Source organism: Salvelinus sp. IW2-2015, linkage group LG1 (assembly GCF_002910315.2).
Source record: "Salvelinus sp. IW2-2015 linkage group LG1, ASM291031v2, whole genome shotgun sequence".
NCBI lineage: Eukaryota > Metazoa > Chordata > Actinopteri > Salmoniformes > Salmonidae > Salvelinus > Salvelinus sp. IW2-2015.
The window spans coordinates 27,687,451-27,701,114 of NC_036838.1; the positions used below are offsets into that span (position 1 = coordinate 27,687,451).

General features: G+C 40.4%; 1 protein-coding gene across 1 annotated transcript; it reads left to right on the plus strand.

Annotated features, from left to right (window-relative positions):
• The first annotated feature begins 1,681 nt into the window (after window positions 1–1,681).
• Window positions 1,682–11,820, plus strand: LOC111963925 (isotocin receptor-like). The gene is made up of 3 exons (XM_023987513.2): window positions 1,682–1,780; window positions 2,049–3,236; window positions 9,349–11,820. Exons 2-3 carry the CDS (start codon window positions 2,306–2,308, stop codon window positions 9,600–9,602), a joined length of 1,185 nt encoding a protein of 394 aa, XP_023843281.1. The 5' UTR covers window positions 1,682–1,780; window positions 2,049–2,305; the 3' UTR covers window positions 9,603–11,820.
• Window positions 11,821–13,664: the final 1,844 nt, after the last annotated feature.

A 13,664-nucleotide genomic window follows, 5' to 3' on the forward strand; every position in this document is an offset into this window, starting at 1 on the left:
ATCCCCAAAAATTATGCTGATTCAAGATTTCGACTGGCTGAGAAAAACTGCCTGTCTGTCTCATACGGACAAGTTCAGTACTATGGGACATCTGGAGATCGAATTTGAATATTGAAACAATGTTGCAAATGTCGGCGACAGACATTAAGGTTTATACAAGTCTCTGCTGTTGAAAACTAAATGTTAGTCTAAAAGAAATGTGAGATAATGTCTAGATGCTTTTTATGGTGGAGATGAAGTTCACAAAGTGCCTGGCTGGGCTGATGAGACAGTGGATTGCACAGTCAGATGGAACAGAATACATGTTAACGTAATACATTTAGCTGGTGGTAACTTGTGGAATAGACACAGGCTGGAATGAGGTTTTAACCAATCGGCACTCAGGATTAGACCCACCCGTTGTATCAATACAGTATATTGACACAGGTATGGTGCTGGAGTTAATATTTGTTTGATACTCACGCAAGCCGATGGAGATGTGAGAGTACTTTTCCTATTCTGAGGTTGTGAATTGAATTGTCCCTTATTAACAATACCAGGGATAATTGAGTTTCACACCCTCAGGACTTTCATGGCAGTACATTAAAAACAGTTAGAATCAGACTAAACAAGAGGTCAATGGGTGTGGCCTTTTATTTGTTAAAATAAGGACAATGGAGGCAGGGGAAGAGGAGTTATGCAAAAGGTTTGGATTATCATATTCATATTCCGTTAACCCGGTTAACGGAATATGCTCCGTTAACTGCTCAGCTTAAGTTTCAGGTTGAAGTTACATTTGAGGTTATTAGCCATATGTGTTGGTAAACTGTATGCATGCACTGGAATTTTTGGATTAAGGGCTTTCATAGAGTACATATGCCTAGTAATAGAGTACATAGGCCTAGTAATAGAGTACATAGGCCTAGTAGGGCTCCTGAGTGGTGCAGTGGTCTTAGGCACTGCATCTCAGTGCAAGAGGTGTCACTACAGTCCCTGGTTTGGATCCAGGCTGCATCACATCCGGGCCGTGATTGGGAGTCCCATAGGGCGGCACACAATTGGCCCAGCGTCATTCGGGTTTGGCCGGGGTAGGCCATCATTGTAAATAAGAATTTGTTCTTAACTGACTTGCCTAGTTAAATAAAGGTTAAAATAAAAAATGTAAGTTAATTTATTTAAAATAATTAATTGAACTACAGTTCAATAAATGGATACTTGTGATTGGTGCTATCTCTGCATGTTTGGCAAATTATGTTCCTCACTGATTAACCACTAACGCACATCCAGCAAACACTGTTGAAAATAAAATTGTGGCGTCTGGAGATTGATTGTAGCCTAGAGAGGTCGAGGTAACCTTATTCTCTGTATGAATTGATACTAGAGTAAATACTTTTCATGCGTAAAACAGTGTGCCAGTTTAACATATATTGGTGAATCCACTGATAACGCATTTTGTTTTTGTTTTAATTACTGTCAAAACAAACAATTCATGTCCTGCGTTAATTAAAGATTGGAAGATCATGCATACGGTGGCTTGCATAGCCATCTAGCGATGGCCGTTAGTATCTCAGCCGCTCCTCCGCTGAGACGATAGTGCTACCAATAAGGATGCGGGACACATTGCGCGCGGGCAGAGGGCGGGTCGAAGCTTCTTCAACTTGGTATACTGTGCTTGAAGCATTCCATTAGACCCCATGCACGCTGCACAGACACATAGGGATGCGGTAGGCAAAAGCCTCTCTTGAAAAAATCTCTCTACACGAGTTGTGTAAAGTTGGAAAGTCTCGGTCTTTCTAATACGGTATGTAAATGAATATTCATTATTCTAAAGTTATCATTTTGATCAGGATTAGTATGTATGATTGGAATTATAATTAGTAAGATTATTGTGATTATTATAATTCGTCTATTATTAGTAGCCTATTAATATTGTTGACATTGATTGATTAATTGATTTCGCTAGTATAATTGCACATTGCGCATATCATATATTTATGTATTAATTCATCCATGTTCGATTTTTTTGTCACTTTGACTTGTAAACGATATTTTTGTTTTTGTTTACCTAGAACGTATGCCTATCTCTCATAGACTACGCCTAATTGGGACACCTTACTACTGGAATTAATTTAGCCTTTATAGGCCTACCGTCGAAACATGTAAACGGAAAACAAACTTGTTAAACTTTGGAAAAACGGGGAATGATAAACAAATGAACAAGGAACAGATGAGGAGCCAATAAGTCTCCCACGTCACTGATCTCTGGTGCTGGAAGCAGTGTTTTTGCGCTCAGGGTGAAACGCTTTAGTGGCCAGTTAACGCATGAATGATGGAGAACCAACGAGACCAAGACGTGTGGGCGATGATGAACGATTCATGGACCAACTCGAGTCGCGGTGGAAACGAGACGGGTACCAGGAACCAGACCGGCGTGAACCCCCTGAAGCGGAACGAGGATGTGGCCAAAGTGGAGGTGACCGTTCTTGTCCTCGTCCTGCTGCTCGCGTTGGCCGGTAACCTTTGCGTCCTCTTGGCTATACATACGAGCAAGCACAGCCACTCTCGAATGTACTACTTCATGAAACACCTCAGTATTGCGGACCTGGTGGTGGCAATCTTCCAGGTCCTCCCGCAGCTCATATGGGACATTACATTTCGCTTCTACGGGTCTGATTTACTGTGCAGGCTGGTGAAGTACCTACAGGTTGTCGGGATGTTCGCGTCCACTTACATGCTTGTTCTAATGTCCATAGACAGATGCTTGGCGATATGTCAGCCCCTCCGCTCTCTGCAGAAGAGGAAGGACCGTTTTTATGTGATTGCTTCTTGGATGCTTAGTCTGGTTTTCAGTACCCCTCAAGTGTACATATTTTCCTTGAGGGAGGTGGGCAACGGAGTTTATGACTGTTGGGGAGACTTCGTAGAGCCCTGGGGCGCCAAGGCGTACATTACGTGGATTAGTCTTACAATCTACATAATTCCAGTGGCTATTCTAAGTATTTGCTATGGCCTGATAAGTTTTAAAATATGGCAAAACTTTAAAATGAAAACCAGACGGGATCAGTGTATGTCTCTGACACCGCGGACGTCCAAAGGTGCAACGCTCTCTCGGGTGAGCAGCGTAAGGCTCATATCAAAAGCGAAGATCCGAACTGTCAAAATGACTTTTGTCATTGTCGTAGCTTATATTGTTTGTTGGACCCCTTTTTTCTTCGTACAAATGTGGTCGGCATGGGACCCTGCTGCGCCCAGAGAAGGTAAACTATAAAGGGCTTTATGCGTGAATTACACACTGCTTTATACATGGATGGGGTTATAAGGAGGGAGGCACAGAGAGTGACATGTCATTAGTTGGGGGGGAATGTCTTGTTCTCCTGTCTCTCTCCTGGTGCTATTTGTCACTATCTGAACAGGTCAAATGTTGTTTTAGTAAGAGAGTTATGGATTTGCTCATAAGAGGGAAGAGGGCATTTTCAATGGCTTTTTGATCCGGCTCAAATGACCGGCTCAATTCGGTCTTATGTAGCAACATTTGAAATTTTTATTTTTATTTTTACATTGGATAAAAGTAGAGTCTCAGAGCTAGAAAATTGTATATTAGACACTACAGTTGAGGAACAATGGGAAAGTAATTCTGCTTTGAAAGTTGATAAACTTGTAACCCCACTTTTGAGAAAATGTCCATTGAATGTTATGGAGAGCTCATCCTTGTCTACACCCATTCAGAACCATTCACACCCTCTTAAACCCTATCCCCACCCATCTCTTTAAGGATTCACATGTGAGGCCATGTGCTAAACAGAGGGAGTACGGTGGTGTACTAAACAACCAAAGATTTCAAGACTAAAGGCTGGTTTTAACTACGTCTGTAAACAGTTGTCGCAGGGACATTATGAACATTCTATTGTCGTTCAACATCACACTTGTCTTTGTTGTTATGAAAAAGTATGAACACAAAAATGACGGGCTGCATGACATCAACAGCCTGGTGGTCCAAAAAAACGGGTATATTTTAACACCAATAAACCCATCTGTTTAAAAATGAATTTAGTATATGTCAATCTAGAAAACCAGGCAACTGAAAGCAACTTTCTAACCAATGTTTTTGTTTGTTTCTAGCTTGTTAGCTAGCTAGCTAATGTTAAGTTAGCTGGCTAGCCAGTTCAAATAATGACCATATCATATAGCTTACAACGCCTTAACTTTAGCTAATTTGTATTCTTTATTACAGGAAAATAAACTCACAGCAAGATCCTTATTTACAAGTTAATGGCGAGCTAATTACAGAACATAGCTTAGGGTTGTGAGTGTGACAAAATAAAAGCAAGGCATAAAACCGGAGAAATTTAGAACTTAGACACTGTCTCGTTGGGCTAAAGTTATATCCTAATTTGACTTTAGTGCAGGTCATGTTGTACTTCACATTACCATCTCTGGTATACACACACTGTATCAAATAAATCAAAGTTTATTTGTCACATGCACAGGATATAGAAGGTGTAAATGGTACAGTGAAATGGTTACTTGCATAGTCTTTTGTTTAGACATGTAGCTAACTAGTTAGCTAAACAATGAACCATAATCCCAACTCATAATGTTACTATCCTGCATGAATCTGTAGCTAAAGCTAATCAACTAGGTTCAATGTTAGCTAGCTAGCATTAGGCTATAACTAGCAATGCAAATGGGGCCAGCCAGCTAACGTTATCTAGCTAGCTAACAGTATGCTTTAACTTGCAATGAAAATTACTTTCTGACAAAATTAGAAATGTATAGTATCTGAAAACCTAGCTAGCTAGACTATCTTACCCGAATAAATGGAAAAAAGCTTCTCTGTCACAGATGCCATGGTTGCCCTTAGTTTGAAGATGTAATCTGGAGACAGGTGTTCTTTACAACAGCCTTTTGTGTACACTTTTTTCGACTCCCTTCCCATATTTGCAATCAAACACTTTTGCAGTTCTTCGTGATATCTTTCCAAAAGCCGTGTTATGAAGGATTACCTACACATACTGAGCAGCTCATATTATAGACAGGAGCGTGCTACATGGCAGACCTATCCAAACTCATTTATCGGCATGTCCAGCCCATCCATTTTCTAAGCCAATCATGGCAAGACCGAAGATTCCTCTCTTTTTCAGTGGCTAAACCAACTATGATCGTACTTTAACCATTTTATTCGTATTAACAGATGGCATACAAGTGTGTTATTAAGGCACATGAAAGTTCACATGTTCCAGAAGGCATTTCTGCCAAAAAACGCATTTTGATAAAACATTTAAGTTTTTGTTCAAATGCCTCTCCTGTGAAGTAGTGACGCGCGACATACGCCTAGTTTTCTTAAATGAGTCACAAATGCCAAAATGTATAATATAATCACAACCGGCCGTGATTTGGAGTCCCATAGGGCGGCGCACAATTGGCCCAGCGTCGTCCAGGTTTAGCTGTCATTGTAAATAAGAATTTGTTCCTGACTTGCCTAGTTAAATAAAGGTAATAAATTAATAATAATACTAAAGTATGTGTACACCTCTTAAAATTAGAGGATTCGGCTATTTCAGCCACACCCTTTGCTGACAGGTGTATAAAATTGAGCACACAGCCATGCAATCTCCATAAACAAACATTGGCAGTAGAATGGCCTTACTGAAGAACTCAGTGACTTTCAACGTGGCACAGTCATAGGATGCCACCTTTCCAAGTAGTCAGTTTGTGAAATTTCAACTGTAAGTGCTTTTTTTGGGAAGCGGAAAGTCTAGCAGCAACATCGTCTGAGCCGCAAAGTGGTAGGACACAAGCTCACAGAAGCGGACCACCAAGTGCTGAAGCGCGTGGCACGTAAAAATCGGCTGTCCTTGATTGCATCCCTCACTAATGAGTTCCAAACTGCCTCTCGAAGCAAAGTCAGCAAAATAACTGTTCGTCGGGAGCTTGATGAAATGGGTTTCCATGGCCGAGCAGCCGCACAAAAGCCTTAAATACAATCCATAAATACACCTCAAAATGGAAACAACAAAATTAAGGGATGAGGAGGAGAAAGTAGCAGTTATACATTCCAATAGCCCTGCAGAGCCCGTTGAGAGTTAGGGAGGGTAAATGTACTGTGACATCAAGGTGTCAGCCTTGGGACCTCTGGAAGTGGGGGAGGCTAGGAGCAACTCAGGTTTTGAATGAGCACTGTAATTGGAAAAGTCAAATATAAAAATTAAATGTATGTTCTTGACATGGCCTATCAGTGTAAAAATGGCTCCTTCAGCCAACAAAAAAGTGTTTGAAAGCTTCATCCCCCTCTTTTGTTTACCCATTCATCAGTAAAATGGGATTTTCCACCGGTCTGGGTTCAAATACTATTTGTAATACTTTCACATACTTCGACTGTGATATGTGGTTGTATCACCTAGCTATCTTAAGATGAATGCACTTACTGTAAGTTGATCTGGATAAGATCCTCTGATAAATGTAAAAGTATGCTTGATTTAATGTAGCTTGCATGTTGTAATGAACCAATAGCAAAATGCGAACTCTGCCCACCTGGTACTCCAGGCATGCTAAGCAAAACCTGAATGTATTAGAAAGATTTAAAAACTTTTTTGAACTTAGGTCTGATGTCTTGTGGTCATGGCCATGCCTTAGGCCTTCGGTCCATAAGTGATATAGATGGTGTCTGTGGCAATGAATTGCAACGGTGTCTGTCTGAGTTGTCACCGTGAGCCTATTTGTCAGCTTAGCTCTGAATGCCTGTCAAGACCATTAATGTGGAGGAAAAAGAACAGTGGATATATGACTCTGTCGTTTGGCGTGTGATTAATTCTCTGGATGGTTAGAATCATGAGCTAGTCCATGCTTCATAATGGCCATGGCCTCCTGCGCCAGACTAATCTAAAATACAAGGCCTTATTTGGGCAAAAGTCCGTTCTCCGTTCTCTCTCCTCCGTCCTTTCTCCTCCATGACCCGGAAACCGAGTCCTTCCCAGAAGAGTTTTAAATCTGCCAAACCCCATGTTGAATCAGCTATTGTTTTCATGAAGGAGAAAAGCATGCAAACATTTAAAAACAATATACTACTTATCCCTTTATCTATACGATGTCTGCACAACTAACTGTATTTTTTTTTTTATTATCACGTTATACATTTATTTTGGGATTCCACCCTGTAAACGTAATTTGCCTGAGGGAGCACGACAAGGAGTCTCATTTCATACAAGCGCATTTTCGTCCACTTTCCCTCTCGTTGCCGCCTCTCCGAGATTACCTTTGAGGAAGCCAGAGAGGACAGAGGAGTAGGATGCAGAGTTGAGCTAATCTAATTGAGAAAAGGCCTGTGTCTTTGCACAAATTAAGATCCATGACCAGAGAAGGATTTACAGTCTTAATGACAACATCCAGCAAGATGGTCTCTCTCTCTCTCTCTCTCTCTCTCTCTCTCTCTCTCTCTCTCTCTCTCTCTCTTCTCTTCTCTTACTTCACTCTGGTCGCTCTCTCACTCTCGCTCTCTCTCTCCCTCACACACTCTGCAGATTCATTATCTCAAGTCTAGTGGAGGTAGCACAACACAATATTAATTGGATGATTTCAGGAATAATGAGTGCACCTGACAAGAGTCTCTCTCTGTGCATGATTAATACATGAGTAGGAGAAAACTATTAATACATGGGTATGCCCATGTTACCATGGTGACTTATAATTGACACCTGTTCAGCTGTTCAGCTCTCAACTGTCCTAATTGATTGTCAGTTCATTTCTACTCATATAAATATAATGTAGATCGGTCTATTTCTATGGTTATACTGTAACATTGGGTACTGCTCTGAACTTCTTTAGGATCAATCATTTCTATACCAGATCAAGTTTGCCCTGCAGGCTTTGTTCAATATATCTTTATAGCCTGATGTATATTTAACAGTCTGTAGAATGAAGGAGAGGCTATGGGGAGAGAGAGAGAGAGAGAAGCTGTCACCATATCTCATCACACTCACTTCATTACCCTAATATTCCTTCGCTTGTGTAGGTGTTATACATTATATGCTTAGGAGGCTTCCTTGCATGCATGCATTATCAAATTGAATAAAGAGTTGAGAGTTCTCTGTAGATGATGGATTACATTTCAGGCCCACTTGATGAATGAGGGATAAAAAGTATATTGAAAGCAGGTGCTTCCACACAGGTGTGGCTCCTGAGTTAATTCAAGCAATTATAATCCCATCATGCTTTACACCATGCCCAAACCGGACGCGTGCGTGCGTCCATGTGTGCCATCGTGCTCAAATTGATTTTGTCCCCCCACACCAAACGCAATCACGACACACAGGTTGAAATATCAAAACAATCTCTGAACCAATTCTATTACTTTGGGGACAGGTCGAAAAGCATTAAACATTTATGGCAATTTAGCTAGCTAGCTTGCAGTTGATAGCTAATTTGTCCTATTTAGCTAGCTAGCTTGCTGTTACTAGCTAATTTGTCCTGGGATATAAACATTGACTTGTTATTTTACCTGAAATGCACAAGGTCCTCTACTCCGACAATTAATCCACACATAAAACAGTCAACCGAATCGTTTCTCGTCATCTCTCCTCCTTCCAGGCTTCTTTTTCTTCTTTGGACTTTATATGGTGATTGGCAACTAACTTTCATAATAAGGTGCATTACCACAATCGACCTCAGTTCATCATTCAATATGTTCCTAAAAACCAATGAGAAGATGGCACGTGGGTATATGCTTCTAAAAACCAACGAAGAGATGGGAGAGGCAGGACTTACAGCACGTTCTGCGTCACAAATAGAATCAACCTCTATTTTAGCGCCTGGCAACGCAGACGCTCGTTGACGCGCGCGAGCAGTGTGGGTGCAATGATGGAATAACATGTATGTGTACATTTATTTTGCAGAGTTCACACACGCGACGCGACTGGTGTGGTCAGCATGTAGGGTCATGTATAAAGATGCTGGGCAGGCCATTATTTTGGCTACCATGGCTATGCCCCCATTGGATGACAATGCCCCATCCAAAGGGCACGAGTGGTCACTGAATGGTTTGCATGAAAACAATGTAAAAAAGGGGCGTGTCAGTCACAAAATCTCAATCCTATTGAACACTCATGGGAGATTCTGGAGCGATTTCCACCATCAACAAAACACCACATGATGGAATTTCTTGTGGAAGAATGGTGACGAATAGAGCTCCAGACACTTGTACAATCTATACCGAAGTGCATTGAAGCTGTTCTGGTTCGTGGTGGCCCAACGCCCTATTAAGACACTTTATGTTGGTGTTTCCTTTATTTTGGCAGTGACCTGTGTATTGAAAGCTGTCGACAGGTGAAAATTACAGTATTTATAAAGCCTTCCTTCTCTCTCTCTTTATCCTAGACATGGCGTTCATCATTGCCATGCTGCTGGCCAGTCTGAACAGCTGCTGTAACCCGTGGATCTATATGTTCTTCGCTGGCCACCTGTTCCATGACCTGATGAGGTGCTTCATCTGCTGCTCCTCACAGTACCTGAAGGCCTCACAGTGCGGAGGGTGTGACCGCCAGCAGAGCCGCAAGAGCATCTCCACCTCCACCTTCGTCATCAAGAACCATAGTAGTCAGAGGAGCATCACTCAGACCACCAGCACATGAGGAGTGAGGACCATGGAGGAGATGAGTTTTGGGTGGGACAGGAACTCACTACTCCCGAAAGCCCTTCTTCATATCAGTCAGAGAGGGGGTTGCATGGTGAAGACTTAGATCTTCACCATGCAATGCTTATCGATGGGGTGGGCCAGATACCAGCAAGAGGTGCAGCACACAGATCTCCAGCACATGAAGACCATGGAGAGAGGTTAAGTTGCGTACTCTAAACCTGAAAGACCTTCATCCGAGGCTTGGTGTGGGCCAGGTACCCCTGTAAGACCAGGGCCTCATTTCCCAGAGCCTTTGTAGTGTTAAGATCATCGTTAGAACGATCTTACGATGTATCTTTAGTAGCCAAGCTGTTTCCCAAAACCATCATTACTAAAATTGCACTTGAAAACCCTCATTAGTTACCGAATGCCTCAGACCACTCGTAGAACAGCTAAGTGCATCGTTAGTGTGCATTGCCCTTTTATTCACAGAATATGTTAGCCTAAACATCTTGATTCTATGTTTAGCTATCTGTCTGACTGTGACCGCCGATAACTTCTGAACGAAGTTCAATACAAATATAAAGTTGCCCAAGTATTTGCCATTGTTATAAGTGGAGGATAAAACAATGCTTCAAATTAAAACTGAGATGACTTCATTAAAATATAAATATGCTACATGGGCCTATACATTGCCTTCAGAAAATGTTCACACCCCTTGACTTTTTCCACATTTTGTTGTGCTACAGCCAGATTTGAAATATCCCATAATATCAAAGTGGAATTGTGCTTTTATAAAAATGCATAAAAAATTAAAAGCTAAAATGTCTTGAGTCAATAAGTATTCAACCACTTTGTTATGGCAAGTCTAAATAAGTTCAGGAGTGAAAATGTGCTTAATAAGTCACATAATAAGTTGCATCGAGTCACTTTGTGTGCAATTATCTGTAAGGTCCCTCAGTCGAGCAGTGAATTTCAAACACAGATTTAACCACAGAGACCATGGGGTTTTCCAATTCCTCGCAAAGAAGGACACCTATTGGTAGATGGGTAAAAATAAAAAAAAGCAGACATTGAATATCCCTTTGAGTATGATGAAGTTATTAATTATACTTTGGATGGTGAATCAATACAGCCAGTCACTACAAAGATACAGGCATCCTTCATAACTCAGTTGCAGAAGAGGAAGGAAGAGGTGTCCTGTTTGCTATATGGCACTAAAAGTAAAACTGCTAACATTTTGGCAAAGAAATGAACTCTATGTCCTGAATACAAAGTGTTATGTTTGGTGCAAATCCAACACCTCACTTAGTACCACTTTTCATATTTCAAACATGGTGGTTCTGCATCATATTATGGGTAGTGTATGCTTGCTATCGTCGGTTATAACCTTTACTCTGTGTTTTAGTCTCACAAAGCTCTCCAGCATGTTACTGAAATCCCTCTAAAATGAACATTTTCTGAGGAAGAGATGTATTTTGCCCATAAGTTGTTGCCCATAGGTCAAGTTATGGTATGTCTTTGTAGCACACATATTCATTCCTGTTTCATTTTAGTTTTCCATATACTGTACAGCTGATGATAAGACTGTCAGTCAATGTGTACCATAAATCAAATGATTTATTATCTACCTGTATGGCTTTTTAAGGAAAATATTAAAAGAGACTGTGTTTCCACGCCAACCTTTCCCCTCCTCCTCTTCTTCAGCAAAAATGTTATATTGAATTCTTATTATATACACTTGATGTAAGATTTGTTTCTACACAGAGCTCTATGACTCTCTCTGTATTTCTCAGGTCTAAGTAGAGAGAAACTCAGCAGAGCTTATTCACACACCAAGCTGACCTTTCAGTCACCACAATAACAACATGGGAAATAGAATGAAGTTTCACAATGAAACCTGTTCTCTTGGTGACCTTACTGCTCAGCCAGGGAGGGATATTGCATTGTTATTGATCTCTACACAGAGAGATGTTAGATTAGATTGCCTATATCTTCAAACCATGGAGGGGATATTAAAGACACTTTATTGTTATTTATCTAAGGCTGTGTGTCCCAAATTGTACCTTTTTCCCTACACACTGCACTACTTTTGACCTGGGCATATAGGGTTCTGGTAAAAAAATAAATAGTGTACTATAGAGGAATAGGGTTCAATTTCTGACGCAATGTAAGCTATACTGTAGCTTTGTAAAATAATAAAACGTGCATATGCTTTTAAATGTGCTCCAACACACGTATATCTTTTCTTTATTGTTGTGTGGGTGATTACAGTAGATCAACGCAGGTGTTATTTTGTGTATATATGTATCTGCTCATTCACCTTTCGGATTCACCTTACAGCAGGGGTCGCCAACCTTTTCTAGCAGGAGAGCTACTTTATTTATTTTTTAAATGAAGCGTCGCGAGCTACAATTTAATTTCATAGCTTTCAAATAGGCTATTCTTTTTTCTCCTCTACCTCGGTGTACAAGAGGTGTTTTTTTGTCAATATACCTTATAAAATAATGGTTGATAAACAACTCTAATGGGGCCCGATAAAATTGAGAAAATTATGTGTAAGACTGCCTGAAATTTCAGACTATTTTGACCTTCCATGGTGACATAACCATGCAGTCAATTAGTTAATAGACCAATAAGAAAGAGAGTTCCAAACCTTTCTGCCAATAACAGCAAATGTTCAGTTTCCCCCTCCCCACTCAGACCACTCCCATACAGTCCTAGTTAAATTATTGCTTGGGAAATTGATCTTTGCTAAGAAGCAATTTTTTTGTCTTTTTGAATATTTAATTCGGAAACAATCACAGTAAGGTACATAATTGTTACTCAGAAATTATTTGATATTGAGATAGAAATGGCTACATTGGACCTTTAATTAGGAGAGGAATGTGGTGGTCTAGTGCTTTTCTCCTGTTAAGCGTACTGCTGCAGCACATGTTATGGCAGAGTTTGTAAAACAATGGCCACCCAATTGATACAAATTGTCATAATATCTTTATATCAGGTAAGCCAGCCTGGTCTTATAGACTAGAGGTAACATAGTAAATGTAAATCCGGGACACTCAAATTAGTATGATACTTACTGTATGTTATGTTTGGTATGGTTACATAAGACAGATGGTTACTTAACCCTTTAACCTAACTCATAAACTTAACCCTAACCCCTAACCCCTAGCCTAGCTAATGTTAGCAAGCTAGCTAACGATAGCCACCTCGCCACCTAGCTAGAATTCGTAACATATCATATGTTTTGCAAATTAGTAACATATAATACAAATTGTAATTCGTTACATATAATACGAAATGGGCGATGTACATCCACAAATTAATACATATCATACGAAACATAACATATCATACTAAATGGAGTGTCCCGGATTTAAGTACAGAATAATACAAAATGCTCTGAGACCAGGTTGCAGCGGTAAGCCTACTTTGCAGTTAACTACCCACAAGATTGTTATCATTAGCATCGATAACTGGCTACATACTGGATGATAGACAAATGCATGCACCAAACGGACAGACGGGAAATATTGCTGGAAATTAAGTGGTAGATATTGTGTTACCGTTGGCTTTTCAAGCAATAGAGGCTAACCAGTAGTGGGATAATGTCAATTTGGCTTTGATTGGATAGTAGCTTTATGTTTATGACAGTTTGTGCTGGAACACATAAAAAAAATGCATGTACTTTCAGAATTGCATGGCGAGCTACTCATAGGTGGGCTGCGAGCTACTCATAGGTGGGCTGCGAGCTACTCATAGGTGGGCTGCGAGCTACTCATAGGTGGGCTGCGAGCTACTCATAGGTGGGCTGCGAGCTACTCATAGGTGGGCTGCGAGCTAATTGGTAGCTAGCGATCTACCTGTTGGAGACCCCTGCCGTACAGTGTTTACAATATATTCAGGAAGTAAAGATTCCCTTTATATCAATTATTTATTTGAATGTAAATAGAATAAATGTATCACTAATGTATGAGAAAAAATAAAGAATTTGTGTGTGCTTAATTTTCTCTTCTTCTTAATGCATAGATAGAAGAGCTTGGTCCATCCACACTAAATAAATTAATAAGTAGTC